Source organism: Chrysemys picta, chromosome 19, assembly GCF_011386835.1.
Source record: "Chrysemys picta bellii isolate R12L10 chromosome 19, ASM1138683v2, whole genome shotgun sequence".
Taxonomy (NCBI): domain Eukaryota; kingdom Metazoa; phylum Chordata; order Testudines; family Emydidae; genus Chrysemys; species Chrysemys picta.
The window spans coordinates 23,246,624-23,271,631 of record NC_088809.1 but is presented as its reverse complement, the minus strand read 5'-3'; the positions used below and the strand labels follow the sequence as shown (position 1 = coordinate 23,271,631).

The window sequence follows — 25,008 nt, the reverse complement described above, 5'->3', positions numbered from 1 at the left end:
CTGCACTCGAAGTGCCAGCATGGGGAATCAGCCTTGACAGCATCCCAGCTGGGGAAGTTTCCCATTAGCCTGGCTCCCCAGACCAGGAGAGACTGGCCCAGGGCAGTGTGCAAAGCCCAGTGATACTAACGCCCACAGTGACTGTCCTGCAGCACGGGGCAAACGTCTCAGGCCCCAGAGCCTTGGTACCTCCTCTGCCCCCAAGAGGAGACTAACGAAAAATAGTTCCCCCAAATGAGGTAAACAGCCCCATGACTTGCAAAAGCAAAGAAAATACAGGAGTTGGGGCACCATCCCCTTGTGCTTAGATCAGGGGGCTGGAGCCAGGACTCCTGGGTTCTAGCCCTAGATTTGCTGCTTCCAGGGCAAATCACTGGGGGCAGTGAGGCTGTAGGAGTGCCAGGGGTTGTTGTGGGGTCACTCCCCGCAAAGGGAGAGGGGCGGGAAGGGGTTAATTCATGAAATCCAGAAAGTGATTAAAGTTCCCAGCCGGACAGACAAGTCCCTGAGCTCCAGGAAGGGGTCTCGGGCCTGGGGGCTGCAGGTCCGACTAGAGCTAAGGGCGCTGCTGGGACACTGTGTGTAGTGGGGGGCTGAGAGCCCCTGAGCCGAACTGTGACCCCTTCACCTAGTGCCACCGCCCCCAGCCGGGGGGTGCGGCCCCCCCGAGTTCCAGCCTCGGAACACACGGACCAGCTGACCCCAGAGAGGCGGGGCCAGAGCCCGGCCGAGCTAATGGCGGCTCCGCCCATTACAGCCCCGGGGCCCAGGTCTCATCCCGCCCCCGCCCCCCCCGGCTCAGACATTCGGTTCCCCTTCGCCAGCCGGCCCAGCGGGTTCTGCCCAGCGACCGGTGACGGAGGCGGGGCTGCGCGCCGCTATTGGCGGGATGGTCCCCTCTCAGCCAATCCCTGCAGACTGGAGGCTCACACGGCCAGTAGCTGGGAGCTGGAGTCCGGTCTCAGCGCCCCGCGGGGTTCTCGGGTTGTGGGGCCGAGACCGGGCATGGCCCTGGCGCTGCGCCTGCTGCTGCTGGGGGCTGTAGCCCTGCCGGGGGGCCACTGCCGTGAGTATCGGGGGGAGACCCCGGGGAGGGGGGAGCTGGGTGTGGGGGGGGGCAGTCGGGCTGGGGGGCGCAGGGAGGGGGGGAGCTGGGTGTTGGGGGCGCAGGGAGGGGGGAGCTGGGTGTCGGGGGCAGCCGGGCTGGGGGGCGCAGGGAGGGGGGAGCTGGGTGTGGGGGGGGCAGTCGGGCTGGGGGGGCGCAGGGAGGGGGGAGCTGGGTGTGGGGGGGGCAGTCGGGCTGGGGGGCGCAGGGAGGGGGGAGCTGGGTGTGGGGGGCAGTCGGGCTGGGGGGTGCAGGGAGGGGGGGAGCTGGGTGTGGGGGGGCAGTCGGGCTGGGGGGGGTGCAGGGAGGGGGGAGCTGGGTGTCGGGGGCAGTCGGGGCTGGGGGGTGCAGGGAGGGGGAGCTGGGGTGTCGGGGGGCAGTCGGGCTGGGGGGTGCAGGGAGGGGGGAAGCTGGGTGTCGGGGGGCAGTCGGGCTGGGGGGTGCAGGGAGGGGGGAGCTGGGTGTGGGGGGGCAGTCGGGCTGGGGGGTGCAGGGAGGGGGGAGCTGGGTGTGGGGGGGCAGTCGGGCTGGGGGGCGCAGGGAGGGGGAGCTGGGTGTGGGGGGGCAGTCGGGCTGGGGGGTGCAGGGAGGGGGGAGCTGGGTGTCGGGGGGGCAGTCGGGCTGGGGGGTGCAGGGAGGGGGAGCTGGGTGTCGGGGGGCAGTCGGGCTGGGGGGTGCAGGGAGGGGGGAGCTGGGGCTGTCGGGGGGCAGTCGGGCTGGGGGGTGCAGGGAGGGGGGGCAGCTGGGCTGGGGGGTGCAAGGGAGAGGGGAGCTGGGTGTCGGGGGGCAGCTGGGGGGGAGCTGGGTGTCGGGGGGCAGTCGGGCTGGGGGGTGCAGGGAGGGGGGAGCTGGGTGTTGGGGGGCGCAGGGAGGGGGGAGCTGGGTGTTGGGGGGCGCAGGGAGGGGGGAGCTGGGTGTCGGGTGGCAGCCGGGCTGGGGGGTGCAGGGAGGGGGGAGCTGGGTGTCGGGGGGCAGCTGGGCTGGGGTCCTTGTGCCAGGTGCTGCCAGGGTCGCTGCTGGGACACTGTGTGTAGTGGGGTGCTGAGAGCCACTGAACTGTAACCCCTTCATCTAATGCCAACCTCACCCAGCCAGGGGGTGAGGCTTCGTTGGGGCCAGAGCACCCATGGGTGCTGCACACGCTGACAAGCCCGTCGCAGCCCCGTGAGGTGCTCAGACTGGGAAATCCCGGGTCCAGGCACTGCCTGGGGTGTTTCATTCCCCACGTCTCAGGGCAGGGCGGAGCTTTCAGACACGATTCTTCCTGTTTGCAGAGCTCAGGTTGAGGGAGAGGGAGTAAATTAGCGTCCCCCCCCCACACACACCCACCCATAGACCAGGGTTAAATGAAGGGAAAAGGCTTCTTGGATCTCTGACCTTTCATGGCTCCCAGAAGGTTCTTCACGCTGGGTTTCACCCCAGTGCCTGGAACTCCTGAGTGTGGTTTGTCCTTGGCTACGTACGGCTAAGTTGTGTCAGCACCAGTCCAGTTGTACTCACCGTCAGCAATGGCAGTGGGTCATATCTGTAGTGGAAGCAGGTCGTTAGAGGTGTCATCCTAGAGAGGAGATGTTAACTCCCCTCTGTCTCTGGTGGTGTTTTAGCACCCCAGGGCGAGGGGAGAGTCTAGAACCCTGGATCTGTGATTAATCAGGTCTTAGTTTGGGTGCGAGCTCCCGTTGCAGAGCACAGAACAGCTGCTGCGTTTGTACTGTTAGGATCTCCCGTAGCTGCCGGATAAAGAGCTTCCGGATCCCAGTAGGATGGGGTGAGGAGAGGGGAAGGCACATCCTGCTTTTCCTGGCCTGGACTTGAATTTCCCTTGTTCTCCATGAGGCAGCAGCTCAGACGCTGGGCAGCTCAGCAGCCCGTATTGATCCGGGTGAGGCTGCGGGGTGGATTTGGGGTTTGTTTAAAATGGCTTAAGGAACATTGGTGGCCTTGTGACACCTCAGTAACAGGTGTGGTTTGACCTAAACAGGGTTAGGCCCCAGTGCAGCCTGGCCCTACTGGGTCATAGAAGATAAGGGTTGGAAGAGGGGAAAAGGACACTGCCCAACTTACTTGGGGTTCGCAAGAAGGCTGGCTAACCTAGTGAGGAGGGCTTTAAACTAGGTTTGTTGGCGGGGGGGGGGGGGGGGGGGGTAAGGAGACCAAAGCCCTGAGGGAATTGGGATACCAGGAGGAAGCAGGAGAGCACAAGAGAGGAGGACTCCTGCCTCACACTGAGAAAGCAGGACGATCAGCGAGTTATCTTAAGTGCCTATGCACAAATGCAAGAAGCCTGGGAGACAGGCAGGGAGAACTGGAAGTCCTGGCACAGTCAAGGAATTATGATGTGATTGGAATAACAGAGACTTGATGGGATAACTCACATGATTGGAGCACTGTCATGGATGGATATAAACTGTTCAGGAAGGACAGGCAGGGCAGAAAAGGTGGGGGAGTTGCATTGTATGTAAGAGAGGAGTATGACTGCTCAGAGCTCCAGTATGAAACTGCAGATAAACCTGAGAGTCTCTGGATTCAGTTTAGAAGTGTGAGCAACAAGGGTGATGTCATGGTGGGAGTTTGCTATAGACCACCAGAACAGGGGGATGAGGTGGACGAGGCTTTCTTCTGGCAACTAACAGAAGTTACTAGATCGCAGGCCCTGGTTCTCATGGGGGACTTCAGTCACCCCGATATCTGCTGGGAGAGCAATACAGCAGTGCACAGACAATCCAGGAAGTTTTGGAAAGTGTAGGGGACAATTTCCTGGTGCAAGTGCTGGAGGAACCGATTAGGGGCAGAGCTCTTCTTGACCTGCTGCTAACAAACAGGGAAGAATTAGTAGGAGAAGCAAAAGTAGCTGGGAACCTGGGAGCAGTGACTATGAGATGGTCGAGTTCAGGATCCTGACACAAGGAAGAAAGGAGAGCAGCAGAATACAGACCCTGAACTTCAGAAAAGCAGACTTTGACTCCTTCAGGGAACTAATCGGCAAGGTCCCCTGGGAGACTAACGTGAAGGGGAAAGGAATCCAGGAGAGCTGGCTATATTTTAAAGAATCCTTATTGAGGTTGCAGGAGCAAACCATCCCGATGTGCAGAAAGAATAGCAAATATGGCAGGCGACCAACTTGGCTTAACAGTGAAATCCTTGCTGATCTTAAACACAAAAAAGAAGCTTACAAGAAGTGGAAGATTGGACAAATGACCAGGGAGGAGTATAAAAATATTGCTCAGGCATGCAGGAGTGAAATCAGGAAGGCCAAATCACACTTGGAGTTGCAGATGGCAAGAGATGTTAAGAGTAACAAGAAGGGATTTTTACAGCTATGTTAGCAACAAGAAGGTCAAGGAAAGTGTGGGCCCCTTACTGAATGGGGAGGCAATCTAGTGACAGAGGATGTGGAAAAAGCTAATGTACTCAATGCTTTTTTTGCCTCTGTCTTCACAAACAAGGTCAGCTCCCAGACCACTGCACCGGGTAGCACGGCATGGGGAGGAGGTGACCAGCCCTCTGTGGAGAAAGAAGTGGTTCAGGACTATTTATAAAAGCTGGACGAGCACAAGTCCAATGGGGCCGGATGCATTGCATCCGAGGATGTTAAATGAGTTGGCTGATGTGATTGCAGAGCCATTGGCCGTTATCTTTGAAAAATCATGGCAATCGGGGGAGGTCCCCGATGATTGGAAAAAAGCTAATGTAGTGCCCATTTTTTAAAAAGGGAAGAAGGAAGATCCGGGGAACTACAGGCCAATCAGCCTCACCTCAGTCCCTGGAAAAATCATGGAGCAGGTCCCTCAAGGAGTCAATTCTGAAGCACTTGGAGGAGAGGAAAGTGATCAGGAACAGTAGCATGGATTCGCCAAGGGCAAGTCATGCCTGACTAATCTAATTGCCTTCTATGATGAGTTAACTGGCTCTGTGGATGAGGGGAAAGCAGTGGACATGTTAATCTTTGACTTTAGGAAATTTTTCATACCGTCTCCCACAGTATTCTCGCCAGCAAGTTAAAGAAGTATGGGCTGGATGAATGGACTGTAAGGTGAATAGAAAGCTGGCTAGATCATCGGGCTCAACAGTGATCAATGGCTCCATGTCTAGTTAGCGGCCAGTATCAAGCGGAGTGCCCCAAGCGTCAGTCTTGGGGCCGGTTTTGTTCAACATCTTCATTAATGATTTGGAGGATGGCATGGATTGCACCCTCAGCAAGTTTGCAGATGACACTAAACTGGGAGGAGTGGTACATACGCTGGAGGTAGGAATAGGATACAGAGGGACCTTGACAAATTAGAGGATTGGGCCAAAGGAAATCTGATGAGGTTCAGCAAAGACAAGTGCCGAGTCCTGCAGTTAGGATGGAAGAATCCCATGCACTGCTACAGACTAGGGACCGATTTCCTATGCAGCAGTTCTGGGAAAAGGACCTAGGGGTTACAGCGGATGAGAAACTGGATATGAGTCAACAGTGTGCCCTTGTTAGCTTTTTTGGCAACATCCTTTTGGGTTGTATAAGTAGGAGCATTGCCAGCAGATCGTGGGACATGATCATTCCCCTCTATTCGGCATTGGTGAGGCCTCATCTGGAGTACTGTGTCCATTTTGGGGCCCCACATTACAAGAAGAATGTGGAAAAATTGGACAGAGTCCAACGGAGGCCAACAAAAATGATAAGGGGGCTGGAGTACATGACTTATGAGGAGAGGCTAAGGGAACTGGGCTTATTTAGTCTGCAGAAGAGAAGAATGGGGGGGGGGGGATTTGATAGCTGCTTTCAACTACCTGAAAGGGGGTTCCAAAGAGGATGGATCTAGACTGTTCTCAGTGGTAGCCGATGACCAAACAAGGAGTAATGGTCTCAAGTTGCAGTGGGGGAGGTCTCGTTTGGATATTAGGAAAAACTTTTTCACTAGTAGGGTGGTAAAGCACTGGAATGGGTTACCTGGGGAGCTGGTGGAATCTCCATCATTAGAAGGTTTTTAAGGCCCTTCTTGACAAATCCCTGGCTGGGATGATTTAGTTGGTGTTGGTCCTTCTTTGAGCAGGGCATTGGACTAGATGACCTCCCAGGTCTCCTCAAACCCTAATCTTCTATGATCTTACAAAACTGGGTGACTGGGCAATAAAATGGTAGGTGAAATTCCGTGTGGATAAATGCAAAGTAATGCACATTTGAAAACATAATCCCAGTTTATACATATAAAGTGGTGGGATCTAAATTAGCTGTTACCACTCGAGAGATCTTGGAGTCATTGTGGATAGTTCTCTGAAAACATGCATTCAATGTGGAGTTTCAGAGGGATAGCCACTTTCATAGAATATCAGGGTTGGAAGGGACCTCAGGAGGTCATTTAGTCCAACCCCCTGCTCAAAGCAGGACCAATCCCCAGACAGATATTTGCCCTGATTGCTAAATGGCCCCCTCAAGGATTGAACTCACAACTCTGGGTTTAGGAGGTCAGTGCTTAAACCAGCCATGTTAGTTTGTTTCTGCAAAAACAAAGGGGAGTCCCATGGCACCTTAAAGACTAACAAATTTATTTGGGCATAAGTTTTTGTGGGCTGGAACCCACTTTGTCAGATGCATACACAAAAGCTTAGTCTTTAAGGTACCACAGGACTCCTCGTTTTTTCAATGCGCAGTGGCAATCAAACAAGCTAACAGAATGTTGAGATCATTAGGAAAGTGATTGATAGTAAGACAGAAAATATCATATTGCCTCTATATAAATCCATGGTATGCCCACATCTTGAATACTGCATGCAGATGTAATCATTCCATCAGAAAAAAGAAATATTGGAATTGGAAAAAGTACAGAAAAGGGGAACAAAAATGGTTAGGGGTATGGAATGGCTGCTACATGAGGAGAGATTAATAAGACTGGAACTTTTCAGCTTGGAAAAGAGATGACTGGGGGGATATAATGAAAGTCTATTTTTCCACAGAGGTTGCGGAAGTCATGGGATCTGTGACTTCTAGCAAACTCCATGACTTCAGAACACGGCGGCCGGAAGCTGTGCGGTCCCCCTGCCACCTGTAGCAGCCGGGAGCGGTGGGGCGGCCTCCGTGGGTTGTGGGGGAACCAACTGCTCCCAGTTGCTGTGGGTGGCAGGGAGACCCAGAGCTCTGAGTGGGCTGCAGTTGCCTAGCCCGTGGGTGGTGTGTGGGTCACGCAGCTGAGCTCTCCATTTTGCCATGGATATTTTTAGTAAAAGTCACGGATGAGTCATGGGCTTCCGTGAGCTTTTCTTCATTGCCCAGGACCTGTCCAGGTCTTATACTACAAATATCCATGATAAAATCATAGTTTTAATCAAGACTGGTTTGGAGAAAGTGAATACCGAAGTGTTATTTACTTTGGAGAAAGTGAATACCGAAGTGTTATTTACCCCTTCACATAACACAAGAACTAGGGGTCACCCAAATAAATTAATAGGCAGCAGGTCTAAAACAAACAAAAGGAAGTATTTCTTCACACAACACACAGTCAACCAGTGGAACTCCTTTCCAGAGGACGTTGTGAAGGTCAAGACTATAACACGATTCAAAAAAGATCTAGCTAAGTTTATGGAGGATAGGTCCACCAATGGCTATTGGTCAGGATGGGCAGGGATGCTGTCCCTAGCCTCTGTTTGCCAGAAGCTGGGAATGGGCGACAGAGGATGGATCACTTGATGATTCCCTGTTCTGTTCATTCCCTCTGGGGCACCAGGCATTGGCCACTGTCAGAAGACAGGAGACTGGACTGGATGCGCCTTTGGTCTGACCCAGTCTGGCCGTTCTTATGTTCTGAATAACTTACAGTAAATTCTGTGCAGAGCCGGTGTCCTGGCTCCCACCTGTAGCTTGGACACATTCCCCTGCCCAGCTTGCCTTCCCCAGCTTCAGCTCCTGCATCTCCTCTCCCCCAGTCCTCCTGCCCCACCCTCTCCCGTAACACCCCCTTCCTTTTCCCCACACCGCACTCCAGCCCTGCCCCTCCTCCTGGGCCCCCTCTCCTGCCTCACACCCCCTGTACCCCCAGTACACTGTCCCCATATGCTCCCGTACTCCTCACATGCTCCAGCCCCCCTGTACCTCCCTACCCCTTCCTCTCCTCACTCTCCCTCCAGCCCTGCCTCCTTTCTCCTTCTACCCCACCGTCTCTTTCTCCCCGGTCAGGCCGTTCTGTGAGCCCTTCCCCAGATCTCCCTCCCACAGGAGCCCTCCTAAGGGATGGCGCTGCCTCTCGCATATTGCCAGGGGCTCCTGGCAGGGTCTGGTTCGGTCTGACTCTCCCCTCCCCCAATCTCCCCCCTCAGGCCTGCACTCCAGGCGCATTTTGGACACTGTGGTGTCGGAGCCTGCCCTGGGGCTGCCCTGGTACAGCCGTGTTGTGTATGTGGACGATCAGCTCACCTATGTCTACAGCAGTGGGACGAAGAGGGCGGAGCCCTACACACTGTGGATGGCGCAGAACGAGGGTTCGGAGTTCTGGGACGAGGTGACCTGGTGGGGACAGCGCTTCCAGAAATGGTACAACGCGAGTCTGAACACCCTGAGTCAGCTCTACAACCGGACCGAGGGTGAGTGAAGGACACAACATGACCTAGGGATGCAGGGAAATGGGGTGGGGGTTGGGAGTGTGGTTGATGTAAACAGGGTGAAGGGACACCGGGATGTGTGTTGGGGAGGGGACAGAGTCCGAAGGCGCATTTTCTCGCTGGAGTCAGTGTGAATGTGGGGGACAAAGGGATATGGGATGGGGGGAGGGGCTGCAGGATGGAGGGTCCATGCGAAAGAGATTTTTTGACACCCTCCAAAGTGGGACTCTCAGATTGTCCCCTCCCCAAACAGCCCAGACTTCTGCTACCAGTCCCACTTGCAGCTGCCTCTGCTGCCCTTCGGAGGGCCCCCTCCCACCCCCGCCCTTTCCCAGACATATATTTCCCAGACAGAGTGGCAGAGGTGCAAAAGCCAGAAGTTCCCAGCAGACCCGGCTAGTCCGACCTCCTGGTGACGCAGGCCAGAGAATCGCACCCAGCGATTTCTGGACAGGGGGGTTTGTTCCTCCTGGCTACAACAGTGACTCTGTCAGACCCTAGAGCTAGAACAGGGTTCTGAGACGTCTTGTCTCAATTCCCAGATATCGAGTGATGGGGGACCCCAATATCGACAGCCCCAAGTGTTGAGACATCACGAGTCAGACCCCCAAAATCCTGAGTTTGGCTTAAGCGTTGTAAGTATTTTGGGAATAATACTGGAGCTTATTTTTATTTGCCCTCTGGTTTGAGCCCTTAGGGGACACATTTCTGGGGTTTTCCCTCCTGCTAGAAGGACTAGAAGTTACTGCTGTAAGAAAAGAGAGCTGAGACTTCCCCCTAATCCCATGAGTCCAGGAACTGGGGATTTATTAAAACCACCCACTATCATGAAACGCACAGTAAAGTCACAAGAGCAGGCAGTGTTGCATTCACCCCAGCCTTGGGGAGAAGCTGCTCACCAGTGAGCCTCCTTCATTGTTCACTTTGTCTTATTTCCAGAGTGAGTTTATCTCAGGTCAGACTCCTCAGAGTGTCATCAACTTGGGCTGGAGAGTTAGTGAGAGAATCAGCCCCTGCAACGTGCAGAGACTCCCGGGCTGCCTTACTCCTGGCAGCACAAACCCAGCACGGAGCCCCCGGGGTCAGGCAGGTTCCCCTGCACACTATCGATAGACGTGTACAGAACCGTTCTTCCTGCTCAGTCCCTGATGTGGGGGGCTGTAGTCACCTGGCCAGGCCCCCGATTGTGCTGTCTCACTTAGCACGGGAATGATCCATAAGCGTTCAGTGCCTGGCGCTGCTGAACTGTCCCTGGCAGGTGAGGGTCTCTCTGATGTAATTGCTCCTCCCTTCCTGACAGGGGACTCGCGAGTGACAATCCCTGTTTCCCCCGTGTCAGTGGTACTGGCCTGTCGCATTGGTGCTCACCCAGGAGTGTCCCCAGCCCCTTGTTGTAGCACCTCCAATCCCTCCTGGCTCCCAGCACTGACAGCAGCAATGAGAACTAATTCCTGTCCTGCCCTGGATACCTGGGTTTCTGGTGGCCCTGCCCCAGGACTAAGCGACAGGGTGGAGGGTTGCCAAGTGTCTGCCCCCCAGCCCGCCCCCTCTGTAGCTAGTTTAACCCTCTCCTGACTAGTCTCACCCATTGGTCCCCTGCTGCTGAGCCTGTCCAGCCTGACCTGTTCACACGGACACCGGCCTCCCCAGTGCTGAGAGAGGGGCTCCGCTTGCCTGCGCTGGGGAGCTGCTGTTCTGTTCCCACTGCCCCCTCCCCAAACCACTGTCCCTCCTGCCCTCCTCCCCCCATTTACCCCTCTTCCTCCCACCGTCCTGGGGCTGCCAGATCGCCAGAGATTGTCCTGAGTCCTGCATCTTGACCACCAAGTGTTCTCTCTAGCTGTCTCTGCCCCCATCACGCACATGGGGGAATTCGGGGTCTGGTCCCTCTGAGACCTCATCGGTGCCCCACCCTGCTTATCCCTGTGGAGTGCAGCACGGAGGAGAAGAGGGGTGGGTGGGGAGGACTGACCCACCCCACTCCTCTTGGGCACCTGGCTTGGGATCTCTGCGTGTCTGTGACCTGCCGCCCTGCATCTCTCCAGATTCTCAGTGGTTCTCTCGTTACTCCATCCCTTTTCACCTCAGTTGTTTTCTCACTTTTTGACTTTAGTTGATTGGTATAAATCAGCAGTGTCCAATAGAAATTCGATGCTAGCCACACTTGTGGTTTTGAATTTTTCTTATTAGCCACATTACAAAAAAGCCACATGCATTAGCCACAATTCAATAGCCTATTAGCCACCTGTGGCTAGTGGCGAACGTATTGGACACCACTGATATAAATAGTTAGTTGGACTCTTCTAGCAGAGTTTCTTCTGCTCCTGAAACTGGGCATGTCTCGGTCTCCGGGCTTCAGACCCGGTGCCTCCTGTGGCAAGCCCATGCCTTTGAGCGACCTGCACTCCAGCTGTCTAAAGTGCTTGGATGAGACTCCTATTGCAGATCGCTGTCAGCTCTTCCACCAGTTCAGTCCACATCTGAAAAAGGACAGGGATGCCAGGCTGAAGTTGTGATGGGTTTGGTCACAGAGACTCCCCTTGAGACTGTCACTCCATGTCCTGGGATACCACTGAGAACAACCCTCCTACCAGAACAGGTTTCCCTCCACTCCCGTCTTGCTGAGTTAGACACACCAGTCACCTCCAGCACAGACACAGAGGTTGGGCCACAGAAACAGATTCCCTCAGCCCAGGGGCTTCTCAGTTAACAGGGACTTTCCCAGCACTCAGTATTCAACCTTTTTGGGAGCCCAAACCCCAAATAAATCCCTTTTACTCTGTATAAAGCTTATACAGGATAAATTCCTAAATTGTCCACCCTCTATAACACTGATAGAGAGAGATGCACAACTGTTTGCTCCCCCAGGTATTAATCACTTACTCTGGATTTATTAATAAACAAAAGTGATTTTATTAAGTATAGAAAATAGGATTTAAGTGATTTCAAGTAATAGAACAAAGTAAGCAACAGAGCAAATTGAAACAAAACACTCAAATCTAAGCCTAATACATTAAGAAACTGATTACAGGAAATATCTCATCCTCAAAGATGTTCCAATAAGTTTACTTCACAGACTGGACTCTTTCCTAGTCTGGGCCCAATCCTTTCCCCTGGTACAGTCTTTGTTAGATCCAGCAGACATCTCATTTGATAAGCAGGGGTTTTCTCATGACTGGCACCCCCTTTTATAACTTTCGCACAAGGTGGGAATCTTTTCTCTTTCTGGGTCCCTGCCCCTCTTGCTAAATGGAAAAGTACCAGATTTAAGATGGATTTCACTACCAGGTGACACGGTCAAGTCTCCATTCCTCCTTGGTTGGCCCCCATGTACACAGGAAGGCTTTCAGGTAAATAAATCATTTACCATCAATTGCCCTAATCAATGGGAGCCATCGAGTTCCCAATGCCCCATTGATGGCCCTCACCTGGTGTGACTACAACCGTGATAGAAGTTTGTCTTATTTCCCCAATTCCAGACATAGAAATAATACATGCAAACAAATAGGATGAACACACTCAGTAGATTACAAGCTTTCTAATGACATCATACAAGAGACGTTTTGCATAAAGCATATTCCAGTTACATCATATTCACATTCATAATCATATTTCCATAAAGTATGTGGAGTGCAATGTCACAATCCTTAATCCTGTGTGCCAAAGTGGGTCTCTGACCCATTCTAGACCTGCAACATCTCAAAGGCTGAAGTTGTGCATTGTCTCCATCATTCCTTCCCTGGATGTAGGGGACTGGGACGCCACCCTCGATTTGAAAGATGCCTATTTCCACACCTCTATTTTCCGAGGCCACAGAAGGTTTCTCGGGATCGTTGTGAACCAGACTCATTGCCAGTTTACCATCCTCCCGTTCAGCCTGTCAGCAGCCTAATGGGTCTTTATGAAATGCGGGTAATAGTGGCAGCCTTCCTGAGAAGGTGAGGGGTGCATGTGTATCTGTACCTCAGTGACTGGCTGGTCAATGACCAGTCCAATCCCAGGTGAAAGCCAGCATCCACCTCGTCCAAACAACCTTTCGAGCACTGGGCCTGCTGATAAACGAGCAGAAGCCAACACTCCTCCTGGCTCAGAGGATAGTGTTTATCGGAGCGTTGCTCAATTCTACCCAGGCCTGGGCCTTCCTCCCAGGAGCCCACTTCCAGTTAGTGTCACAGGTCAAGGCCCACTCAGGCTGTTGGGTCGCATGGTCGCGTGCCTATACGAGGTGTGGTATGCGAGGTTGCACCTCAGACCCCTACAGGCTTGGCTGGCCTCAGTGTACCGGCCAAACAGCCATCATTTGGACTCGGTGCTCACAGTGCCTGCCCATCTTCGGCACCTCACGACACAGGGTCAGTGGTCCCGGCAGCAACGCTTGCTATGGATAAATGTCAGAGAGCTCAGAGTGGTTGGCCTAGCATGTCAGGTGTTGTTACCCACCATTGCAAGCAAGGTGGTGCAAGTTCTTACAGACAATATGGCAGCCATGTTTTACATCAACAGGCAGAGAGCGGCCCGCTCTTCTCCCCACTGTGTCAGGAGGCCATTTGCTTGTGGGAGTTCTTCATAAAGCACTCAATACACCTCAAAGCTTCTCCCCTTTTGGGAGCCCAGAACAAGCTGGCAACTCAGATCTTCTCACCATGAATGGTCCCTATGCCCCAACATAGCAAGGACCATTTTCCAGTGGTGGGTACTCCCCTCGTAGACCTGTTCATGACCAGACAGAACAGGAAATGTCAGCCGTTCTGCTGTCTGTGTGACTGCAACCCGGGCTCACTCACAGATGTCGTCTTACTCCCTTGGAGAAATCACCTGTTCTGCGCCTTTCCCCTTCCCCCTCTCCCCCCAATTCCTTTTGTGCACAAGATCTTGCTGAAGATCAAGAGCGAAGGTTATTCTCATAGCCTCAGCCTGGCCACATCAGCACTAGTTTGGCTTATTTCTAGACCTGTCAGTAGCAACTCCAATGCCGCTCCCTCCCCTTCTGGACCTGATCTCGCAAGTTCGCGGCCAAATGCTCCATCTGCCTGACAGGTCCATGTTTAAACCTGCAGAACTGGCCTGTTCGGAGCAGGTCTGCTAGGTCTTGCTAGGCAGTAGGAATCCAATTACCAGAGCTACTTACCTTGCCAAGTGGAAGCGTTTCTCCATTTGGTCTACCCTGCAAGGCCTCTCACCGGGGTGCCAGAATCTCCCTATGAGTGTGGGGGGGCTACCGGTGCTGAAACTGTGACTCCGCCTCTTCCCCAATTCCCCTCCCCCCGCTTCACTTCTTCTCAGGCTCTGCCCACTCCTCCCCTTCCCCTCCCCCCGCTCTCACCTGCTGCTAAAGTGGCAGGGCCATGGCCCCTTGGTCCCCCTGTTCCGGCACCCCTGCCTCCTCACCCACTGAGTCATCTTTCAGATGAAGCAGATACTCCAGAACCGTCTGGGAACAGCCAGGTCTAGCGATTTCATCCGTTAAGGTACACCTAGGAGCGATCTCCGCATTCTACCCCTGCTGGGTGGTCAGTCAGGTTTTTCACATGAAATGTCCATTCCCTTCCTCGAGGGCTTTGAAAGGCTGTACCCACAAATCTGGGAACCCATCTGTGATAAATGAGAGGGGGTAGCACCCCAACCATTCAGTAGCTATAGAATCCTTAGCAGCTGTACCCTAACTGCCTTACCTGTAAAGAGTTAAGAAGTAAGCTTGAAATGAGTTGGCACCTGACCAGGGGAACCAGTAAGGAAGCTGTACCCTCTCAAATTGGGAAAAAGTGCTGGGTGTGTGGGTCTTTTGTTCTCTTGGCTGCAGAGGGACAGGGCAGTACTTATGCCGTAAAAAGCTCTGGGCCAGGTATGAAAATTCATCAGGATCATACCTAGAAACTACTCATTTGGAACCACCGATATGGAAGTTGTCAGGGTTCCCTCCCCACTCTAAACTCTAGGGTAAAGACGTGGGGACCCGCATGAAGAGCTCCTAAGCTTTTTCTACCAGCTTAGGTTAAAACCCCCAAGGTACAAAATTCCCTGCACCCTGAGAAATGCTTCTCTCACTGCCACCATCAAGTGTTTTAAACAGGAATCCAGGAAAGGAACCATTTGAAGTTCCCCTTCCCCCCCAAAATACCCTCTCAAGCCCGTACACCCCCTTTCCTGGGAAGCTTAAGAATAATCTAACCAATTGGTTACACAGTGATCTAAAAACCCACTCCCGGGGTTTTAAAACCATAGAAAACAGTCAGGTTCTTAAAAGAAGGATTTTATTAAAACAAAGAAGGTAAAATCAGGATGGTAACTATTTTACAGGGTACTCAATTTCCAAACTCAGAGGGATTCCCCCTCTGGACAAAACCTTAAAGTTACAGAAAAAACAGGAATAACCCCTCCCTCTAACACAGGGAAAGCTCACCAAGCAAAACAAACAGAAACCTACTCGCAATGCTGACTAAACTTACTTTAGAAAAGTGAGGTTTGGTGAGAAGATAACTGGTTGAGGAGATTGATTTTCTGCAGGGACTGCTTGTCTCCCAAGATCACTCTGACTCAGACAAAGAGCCACACACAAAGTCTTCCCCCCTCCCAAGATTTGAAAGTATCTTGTCCCCTTGTTGGTCAGATGCCAGCCAGGTCAGGTGTCAGTCTGGCTACCTGAATTTCTTAACCCTTTACTGGTAAGAGGATTGTATAGCACTGCATCAGACCCTCTCCCCCGTCCCTTTATATTTATGACAGAAGTAGAACAAGAAATGTTCAGGTAGACACGATTAGGCCGATCTCTTTTTATGGCTTGTGGATTCCTGTGTGCTAACCCCACGTGCTTTTGTTTTGTTGTAACCTTTAAACTGGATCCCAAGAAAGCTACTCTTGGTGATTAATCCTTGCAGTTGCTCTTTTAAGATCTAGCAATAACCTAAGTTTTCCAAGGGTGTTTTCTTTCTTTTTTTAAATAAAATTTCCTTTTTGTAAGAACATGACTGGATTTCTGTGTCTTATGAGGTAAAGAGGTTGTGCATATATTAATCAGCCAGTACAACCGCTGGGTTCTCCTTTTCTTTTGTTTCCTTTCTTGGCTTTCCCGAAGAAGGGGTGGAAAAGCCGAGGGGCCCCAGAAAAACTTCCCAAGAGAGTTCTTCTGGATTGGCAAAAGGCAGATTTTCTCTTGGGTGGTGGCAGCATTACCAGGCTGGAGTGGCCAGTATTAATTTTTCTAATCCTTGCAGGCTCCCACCTTCTGCACTCGAAATGCCAGAGTGGGGATTCAGCCTTGACAACATCCCTCTGGGGGACTTAAACCTGGTCATGTCAGAGCTCACGGGGCCTCCCTTTGAGGCTCTAGCATTGTGCCCTCTGTTGGACCTTTCCTAGGCCTTGGCTACACTTACCCGGTAGTTCGACGGCTGGAAATCGAACTTCTGGGTTCGACTTATCGCGTCTAGTCTGGACGTGATAAGTCGAACCCGGAAGTGCTCGCCGTCGACTGCGGTACTCCAGCTCGCCGAGAGGAGTACCGCGGAGTCGACGGGGGAGCCTGCCTGCCGAGTGTGGACCAAGGTAAGTTCGAACTAATTCGAACTAAGGTACTTTGAACTTCAGCTACGTTATTCACGTAGCTGAAGTTGCGTACCTTAGTTCGAATTAGGGGGGTAGTGTAGACCAAGCCCTAGAAGGTCGCCTTTCTGGTAGCAATTACCTCAGTCAGGAGGGTCTTGGAGATTAGAGCTCTTATGTCAAAACCTCCATATACAGTGTTCTTTAATAACAAGGCAGTGGCGTAGCCAGGTTAAGAGCACGGGGAGCGGAGCTAAAAAAAGGCACTGGGAGCAAAAAGTGTCGGGAGAAAAAAAGGCGCTGGGAGCAAAAAAAATGCTCCACTCCGGCAGCAGCGCAGGAGCAAAAGGCGTCGGAGCACAAAAAAGGCGCAGCTTCTGCTCAGTGGGGGAGCGGCCGCTCCCCCTGCTCCCCCCCCGGCTATGCTACTGCGACAAGGTATAACGTTGCCCCCACCCTGTGTTCCTCCCAAAGGTAATCTTGGAGTTTCATAGTAATCAGGGTATTTTCCTGCCCATTCCCTTCCTCAAGCCGCACAAGAATAGGGAGGAATGACATCTCCACCCTCTGGATGTTAGGCAGGTGTCCTAAGCTGATCCATAAATCCACACCGCTCTGATAGGATGAAAACCCTACCCCTTTTGGCTCAGAGAATTTCATTGTGGATTACATTGTGCATTCACATGTGCTACGAGCAGGCAGGTGTCCCACCACCTGCCTTCCTTGCGGCCCATTGTGTGAGAGCACAAGCTTCCTCAGTGGCGTTCATGGCCCAGTCCTGATCCAGGACATTTGCAGAGCAGCGACCTGGGCGTCAATACATACTTTTTCTTCCAACTACGCCATTACCCACCAAGTGAGAGATGACACTGGGTTTGGTTGGGCAGTATTGTAATCCATGTGTCCATGAACTCCGAGCCCACCTCTTACGGTATTGCTTGGGAGTCCCCGAACGTGGAAGGGACATGTGCAAACAGTTGAAGAAGAAAAAATGGTTACTAACCTTTCTGTAGCTGTTGTTACTTGTAATGTTTTCCACAAGTGATTAGTGATTTTTGGGTGTCTGATGTTCAGAGGCCGGGTGCTCCCACTTTCTGATCAGGCCCCTTTAAAGGGTCTCAGTTAGGCACCCAAAATCACTAGTCATTGCTGAAAATCTTGGCATTTACCTCGATGTATCTAATGCAGGGTGAGGGAGGGGTGAAAATATTTGGGACCCTGTGTGAGTTATTTTTGTGCCCCAACATTCTACCCAGTTTGCCAAGCTAGGGGTCTGTTCCGTTCCCCACGTTTCAGTCTTCCTCGTGATCCCCACAGTGTTCTCTGTTTACCACAGCCTCTCTCCTGCTCCCCTAAATTCTCCTTCCTGTCCCCGTCCCCCTTCCCTCCCCCCCAGTCTCCCTCCCTGCCTCCTATCAGCCCAGGGGTGGCTCCATTAACTGAGTCTGCTCTTGGTTGTGTGCGAGATGGGGGCCGTTGTTGTGAAGATTAGCCTGGCTGTAGGAAAATGGTGGCTAGCTGAACTAAGGGCCGTCAGTGGCCTGATCCTCACAGGGAATCACCTTGAGACAGTGGCCATGTGAAAAAGAGGTCAAGTTGGTTCTTTGCCATTCCTAGACTGAGTTGGGGGCACGGTGGAGATGGGGCAGGGAAACAGAGTGACCGTGGGCATTCTGTGAGATCATTAAACCAGAGCAGAGGTTAGCAGAGGGGGGACAGACCTGTACCCCCTCCTCACAGGGGCATGGGGGTACTGTCAATGATGGAGGTGGGGGACCAAGTGACCCTGAGGACTCTGCAAAGTTAATACAACCAGAGCAGGAGAGAGTGGGGTACAGACACCCTGAACTCCCTCGCTTCTCCAGAATGACCCTGACTATGAGAACTGGGGGGATCCTCAGAGAGCAGAAGAGAGCTGGAGGGGATAGATCACTGCAATATCCGGAGTACTCCCTTTGGGGTTGTGCCACCCTGCTCCTCCTGCAGGGAACATACAAGAACAAGCAGCAGTGAGGTACTCCTTGAAGGTTGTGAGCTCTCTGCAGTGGGGGCTCTTTAGTGTACAAGACCCAACAGATGGAGAGGGCGCCCCCTGCGGGTTTGGGTTTCCCTCCTGAAAGGAGCTGGGAGGGTGTAGGACCCAACAGCATAAGTGGGAACCCCATTTCTCAGGGGAGGGAGGGCCCAGTAGCAAGAAGAAGAACCACTGGGCTACCTGCAGTGGGCTCTTGGTGAGATTTTCAGAGAGAGACTGCTTCTGACCCTCAGCTGTGTTTCAGGGTTTCACATCATCCAGACGATATACGGCTGTGATCTCCGGGAAGACAACAGCATTCAGGGGTTTTACCAGGATTCATATGACGGACGAGACTTTCTTACCTTCGATAAGGAGACCATGACTTGGGTAGCAGCAGATATTGGGGCTCAGATCACCAAGAGGAGATGGGATGCTGAAATAGATGATAACCAGGGATGGAATCACTACCTGGAGGGGGACTGTATTTCCTGGCTAAGGAGTGCTCTAGAGTACGGGAAGGAGACTCTACAGAGGAAAGGTAAGGCGGGGGACAAGCCCCACCTAGGGGGACACTACTGGCTACATCTCCATTCCCCAGCCCCAGTTCCAAACTGGAGCAGGTGGGTAGGGGGATATTCAGCGAACCTTGCACCAGGGATAGGTGGGGAAACAACCCCTTCCCCATCAGTTCTGCTGGAAAAAAAGATAAGAAATTGAAAATGTTAAAAGCAGTTCACTGTAGAGAAGCTGCATCTCCAGAGCCACTTGACCAAATGAGCGCAACTTCACATCACAAATTCTACCTCTTCCTCTGATGTGACACAGCCGTTATCAAGGCAATCTGTACTTGTGCATGTTCGAGCACTCTGCTTAATTATGGAAGTGCCACTTCTATGGACACCAGCTTCATTCACCATGTAATTCTTCCCCATTCACTGTCTGTACCATCATATTTCTTGTGTTGCCCCCAGCCCGTGTTCCATCAATGATGGTAGCTTTGTCCTTGTTGCCAAACTTCTCCTACAGTCATTTATGTGCTTCCTTCCATGCCATTCCCTACATGTGGAATTGCCCTCCCCATACTAACCTGGAAGAAGGCTCCCCTTGTCCTTAAAGTTTTCCCCCTCAAGACCTACCTTTGCTGCAACACTTTCATACTTTACTTTTTGATTCTTTTATCAATAAGACACCAGATAATCACACTCAAATTTATTACCAAAGCTTTTTAGTTAAAGATTAATCACAAACATAGAAGGGAAGAGGTTAAATGCTTTAACACTCCAACTCAGGAGGACAGTCTGCTTCAAAATGTTAACTCACTATTACCCGTTTATGTACCTTGTCTGTTACCATATACACACATTTCCCAGATTAGTTAGCATCATTACACACCCTGATCTTTCCCTTCCCAAACAGTTTGCACTTGCTGTTCAAGGTTACTTGAAATTTCTACCCAATTTTTTGCAACAATTATACTAGTTGCTTATTTTTCTCATAGAATCATAGAATATCAGAGTTGGAAGGGACCTCAAGAGATCATCTAGTCCAACCCCCTGCTCAAAGCAGGACCAATTCCCAGCTAAATCATCCCAGCCAGGGCTTTGTCAAGCCGGGCCTTAAAAACCTCCAAGGAAGGAGACTCCACCACCTCCCTAGGTAACGCATTCCAGTGTTTCACCACCCTCCTAGTGAAATAGTTTTTCCTGATATCCAACCTGGACCTCCCCCACCGCAACTTGAGACCATTGCTCCTTGTTCTGTCATCTGCCACCACTGAGAACAGCCGAGCTCCATCCTCTTTGGAACCCCCCTTCAGGTAGTTGAAGGCTGCTATCAAATCCCCCCTCATTCTTCTCTTCTGGAGACTAAACAATCCCAGTTCTCTCAGCCTCTCCTCATAAGTCATGTGCTCCAGACCCCTAATCATTTTTGTTGCCCTCCGCTGGACTCTTTCCAATTTTTCCACATCCTTCTTGTAGTGTGGGGCCCAAAACTGGACACAGTATTCCAGATGAGGCCTCACCAATGTCGAATAAAGGGGAACGATCACGTTCCTCGATCTGCTGGCAATGCCCCTACTTATACAGCCCAAAATGCCGTTAGCCTTCTTGGCAACAAGAGCACACTGTTGACTCATATCCAGCTTCTCGTCCACTGTGACCCCTAGGTCCTTTTCAGCAGAACTGCTACCTAGCCATTCGGTCCCTAGTCTGTAGCAGTGCATGGGATTCTTCCGTCCTAAGTGCAGGACTCTGCACTTGTCCTTGTTGAACCTCATCAGGTTTTTTTCGGCCCAATCCTCTAATTTGTCTAAGTCCCTCTGTATCCGATCCCTACCCTCTAGTGTATCTACCACGCCTCCTAGTTTAGTGTCATCTGCAAACTTGCTGAGAGTGCAGTCCACACCATCCTCCAGATCATTAATAAAGATATTAAACAAAACCGGCCCCAGGACCGACCCTTGGGGCACTCCGCTTGAAACCGGCTGCCAACTAGACATGGAGCCATTGATCACTACCCGTTGAGCCCGACGATCTAGCCAGCTTTCTATCCACCTTACAGTCCACTCATCCAGCCCATACTTCTTTAACTTGCTGGCAAGAATACTGTGGGAGACAGTATCAAAAGCTTTGCTAAAGTCAAGAAATAACACATCCACTGCTTTCCCCTCATCCACAGAGCCAGTTATCTCATCATAGAAGGCAATTAGGTTAGTCAGGCACGACTTCCCCTTCGTGAATCCATGCTGACTGTTCCTGATCACTTTCCTTTCCTCTAAATGTTTCATAATTGATTCCTTGAGGACCTGCTCCATAATTTTTCCAGGGACTGAGGTGAGGCTGACTGGCCTGTAGTTCCCCGGATCCTCCTTCTTCCCTTTTTTAAAGATGGGCACTACATTAGCCTTTTTCCAGTCATCTGGGACCTCCCCCGATCGCCATGAGTTTTCAAAAATAATGGCTAATGGCTCTGCAATCTCACCCGCCAACTCCTTTAGCACCCTCGGATGCAGCGCATCTGGCCCCATGGACTTGTGCACGTCCAGTTTTTCTAAATAGTCCCGAACCACTTCTTTCTCCACAGAGGGCTGGTCACCTTCTCCCCATGCTGTACTGCCCAGTGCAGCAATCTGGGAGCTGACCTTGTGCGTGAAGACAGAGGCAAAAAAATCATTGAGTACATTAGCTTTTTCCACACAAACCTCAGCAGAACATTATCTTGTCCTTTGCCATCTTTACAAATGCCAACAAGAAAAATCCATACACAGCATTGTAATGTGTATTTCAGTGCCAGGGGGCTGGGAAACTGATTTTTCAACATTAGCATAATTCCTTTTGAAATCCGTAATATTGGGGTAAATAGATTTGGTAACAACCTACAAGAAATTAGCCAATTCATATTAGCTCGTTTGAGGGGCAATTTAGCACTGTGTGTCACTTTTTGTTTAATTGGCCCTTTCCATCTCTAATTGGTCAGTTTATTCAGTCCAGTTTTTGCTCCCTGGCCAGGGCAAGATTCTCCTCTCTTTCAAATCCAGGGATTGAGAGGAGATGGGTACAAACCTAGTGTGTGATTGACACCTGTATCTGGAGTTTAGTGAAGCCTGTCAAGGTATTTGTGTCTCTGTGGTTTGGAGCAGAGGCCAGGTCAGGGACCTGGATTCAGGATTCACCGTTGCTGATGCTGTGAATTCGGCACAGAAATCCTCTAACATGATGGTTCTCTCTCATCAGAGGGATTCTGTCTCATGGATTCTCATCCTCTCCCACTGCTCGGGTCTCAGAATTTCATGCTGCAAAGCTCTAGAAAATGCTGCCTGGATTAGAGCTTGAAAACACCTCACTTGAGTTTCTTCTTTTTCCCAGTGTGTCCAACAGCTAGAGTGAGCGACAGGTCATCTCGTGACGGCCTCACCACCCTCTCCTGTAAGGTCAGTGGATTCTACCCCCGGGACATCACCGTGACCTGGCTGAAAAATGGGGAGAGCAGACAGCAGGAGACCTACTCTGAAGGCATCCTACCCAATGGGGATGGGACCTACCAGACCTGGGTGACAATGGAGATTGATCCCAAGATCAAAGCCCATTATTCATGTCAAGTGGAGCATGAAAGCCTGTTAGAGCCACTCTCTGTCTCCTGGGGTAAGGAGTTTGTGTGTTTGCCTGTTTTCCTAGTGGGAGAGGGGGAATCCATTAAACTCAACCCCTGAAAAATTCTCATTTGGATTTATAGGCTGAAGCTGGACTTTCTCAGGGTCTGTGAGGCCCTGTCCTCTTTGGCTCTGTCCCCCTGCAGTCAAGTTCTTGTGCTAGAGTTGGGACCCACAGTGCCTGGGGCTCATGTCTTGCTCTCCAGTTTGCTGCCTCTGGGGCTGTTGGATACATCTCAGCAATACAGTGTCTCTGAAGGGAGAAGATTAACAACGAGACATTAAGGCCTGAAGGGACCATTCTAATCATCTGATCTGAGCTCCTGCCTAGTCCAGGGCAGGGGGGAATCACAGTCTGGCCATCTGTGGGCAAACCAGCGCTGATCCTTCAGAAAGAGATTTCCATTCCAGATGTAGTCTCCAAGGGATGGAGAATTTATCACATCCCAGGAGAAGCTCAAATCTGCCCCTTATTTCCAGACAGAGTTGGTCTTGCTTCAGCTTCCAGCCCGTTCTCAACTTCATGCACTCGTGGTCCTGCCATGAGTGCAGGGGACGGGACTAGATAAGCTCTCGAGGTCCCTTCTAGTCCTAGGATTCAGCAGGTTCTCAGAAACACGACTCTATGGGCCCATGTGGCCAGAGGTAGAGGTTTAATGTTGGGAGCAGCTTGTTTCTGTGCGCAGTGATGCTGGAAGAGAGAGTCTGGCCTTGGAATGGAGCGAGGAGGCAGATTAGAGCCCTGCATCGGGGGAGTGTCTCCTATGCCCCAGCACAAGGAAGTCGAGAGAGAATTTATTACCCATCTTTTTGCTTGGTTAATTGGGAAGTGGAAAAATGCAGCATTTGGAAGTGCAAACAATTTCTAAAAGGGCAGCCTGCACTGGAAATCTAGTCAACAGATGGTTTCACATCATAATCCTGCTACTACGTCCCCTGCCAATTTTTGTGTCATAAACCACATTTCCTTATTCTCTTAGAAATATTTTTCTTTTTGCTGTATTATTATGTGGATCTTTCAGACAACAGGAGAAGCTGATTAATGAAACTTAAAGTGTATACAGAACTTGGGGTTTAACAGGTTCATATAAACCAAGAACAGTATTAAAATATCTCTATCGTCCCCTCTTCACTTCCTGCCCCCTCAAAAAACACGCATAGTGTCTAACTATATTCATGGCAGGGAAATCCAGAGCTTTGAGGTCAGTTTCCAGTTTGTCACCAGAATCACACAATGGGACTGTGTTCCATTAGTCATGAAAGTCAGGGTGGTCAAGGGGGAGCTAGGGGCTGGGAGCCAGGACTCCTGGGTTCTGTTTCTGGAAGGGGAGTGGGGGCAGGTGGGTTAGGGGAGGAGGGGCTGGAAGTCAGGATTCCTGGGGTCTATTCCTGGCTCTTTCACTGATTCTGTGTGATCTTCAGCAAGTGTTCCCCCTTTCCCGTTTAGGGACGATACTGACATTCATTCTCTCCCATAGTTCGGTTGATGAAGATTGATTAATGTTATAAAAGTCTTCTATTTTAAGTGCTAAATATTTATTATGAATTGAAGTGGTAGAGGCTGGGTCTAGTGTCCAGGACTTTCTGTGGTGGGGTATAATGCCTGGTAGGTGCATGGTGGCTGCATTGGAAGGGGTGGATGGTTGCAGGATTCAGCCCTTATCTGGGGAGCTGACTGACTGATCCCTGCACTGGGATGAAAGGGGGGTTTTAGTGGGGGATTTTTCCCCATTGCTCATTCTCTCCATTCCATTTCAGAACCAAATAATAGTCTGATTCCCATTGTGGCTGGAGTTATCACTGCAGCTGTCCTGATTGGTGTTATAATCGGAGTATTCTTCTGGAAAAAGCAATGCCCAGGTAAAGTGGCTGGGTTGGGGGCATTCCCTGGACTTGCCGGGCCCTGCACACCCACCTAAGGCCAACAGCAATACAGGAGCCAGTGTCAGTACTGTGTGACTGTCCCACTGCGGGACTGAGCTAATGACCCCCAGAGGAGCTGCTGGAGGGCCAGACCCAGAACCTGGGTGCGGGTTACAGTTTATATGAGGCTCGGTTTTCCAGTGAGCCCAGCAGCCAGTGGGCTGAGATCTTTGGAAACTGTCTCGTGTCTTTCTCTCCTGCCGATCGTGAGCGCCTGGGACCTTGAGTCCATTACTGGCGCCAGGGGTCCTGTTTCTGAGCTGTGGACACAGATCGGAGTCGGTTCCTACCTCAGGAGCTGCATTCACTGAAATTTGCCTTCTCTCTGCAGGGAGGACGGGAGACGGCTACGCTGTAGCTCAGGGTAAGTGACAAGAGACCCATCGCCTCTTTTCAAGTGACCATCTCTGAACAGCCATCAGTATTTGCTTGTGGATTTTAGCCTGGAGCCACTGACAGGAGATCATCACTCCTGCTCATAGGCCTTGTCTACAATGAGGCTTTTCGGGAAATCTCCAACTATTGCTCTAGTACCATAGAATCCTAGAACTGGCAGGGACCTCGAGAGGACGTCTAGTCCAGTCCCCTGCACTCAAAGCAGGACTAGATATTATCTAGACCAGGGATCTCAAACTCAAATGACCATGAGGGCCACATGAGGACTAGTGCATTGGCCCGAGGGCCGCATCACTGACACCCCTC

At 51.6% G+C, this 25,008-nt stretch overlaps 2 protein-coding genes across 11 annotated transcripts in view; one reads left to right on the top strand and one right to left on the bottom strand.

The window, feature by feature from the left end:
* Positions 1 to 15,967, bottom strand: part of LOC135976652 (fibrinogen-like protein 1-like protein) — a 58,580-nt gene extending 42,613 nt beyond the window's left edge. For 3 of the 5 annotated variants that reach the window (XR_010593975.1, XR_010593974.1, XR_010593973.1), the window contains exon 1: positions 2,483 to 2,858. Coding sequence is in view for 1 of the 5 variants with exons in the window: in XM_065573542.1 (XP_065429614.1) it covers positions 2,483 to 2,489 (7 nt within the window). In the remaining 4 variants the exon portion in view is untranslated. Of the gene's footprint in view, positions 1 to 2,482; positions 2,859 to 15,123 lie in introns of those variants that run through there. The other 2 variants (XM_065573542.1, XM_065573544.1) reach the window with 2 other exon arrangements.
* Positions 828 to 24,832, top strand: LOC135976650 (class I histocompatibility antigen, F10 alpha chain-like). 6 transcript variants are annotated; one of them, XM_065573536.1, is made up of 6 exons: positions 829 to 1,066; positions 8,396 to 8,659; positions 18,496 to 18,771; positions 22,100 to 22,375; positions 24,142 to 24,243; positions 24,638 to 24,828. In XM_065573536.1, the coding sequence occupies exons 1-6, from the start codon at positions 1,006 to 1,008 to the stop codon at positions 24,676 to 24,678; spliced, it is 1,020 nt and encodes a 339-aa protein (XP_065429608.1). In that variant the 5' UTR covers positions 829 to 1,005; the 3' UTR covers positions 24,679 to 24,828. The 6 variants fall into 6 exon arrangements, with proteins under 6 accessions (XP_065429607.1, XP_065429611.1, XP_065429608.1 ...); XM_065573535.1 differs by lacking the exon at positions 24,638 to 24,828 and having other exon boundaries at positions 828 to 1,066; positions 24,142 to 24,376; XM_065573539.1 differs by lacking the exons at positions 24,142 to 24,243; positions 24,638 to 24,828 and adding an exon at positions 22,467 to 24,135 and having other exon boundaries at positions 828 to 1,066.
* Positions 24,833 to 25,008: the final 176 nt, after the last annotated feature.

What these genes read in the sequence shown, in the direction of transcription:
- LOC135976650 (XM_065573537.1), top strand. Translation starts at nt 8,152, where the DNA reads ATGCTCCAGCCCCCCTGTACCTCCCTACCCCTTCCTCTCCTCACTCTC. An exon ending in GCTCTACAACCGGACCGAGG is followed by an intron (nt 8,660 to 18,495) that starts GTGAGTGAAGGA and finishes GCTGTGTTTCAG; the next exon opens with GGTTTCACATCATCCAGACG. An exon ending in GGAGACTCTACAGAGGAAAG is followed by an intron (nt 18,772 to 22,099) that starts GTAAGGCGGGGG and finishes TCTTTTTCCCAG; the next exon opens with TGTGTCCAACAGCTAGAGTG.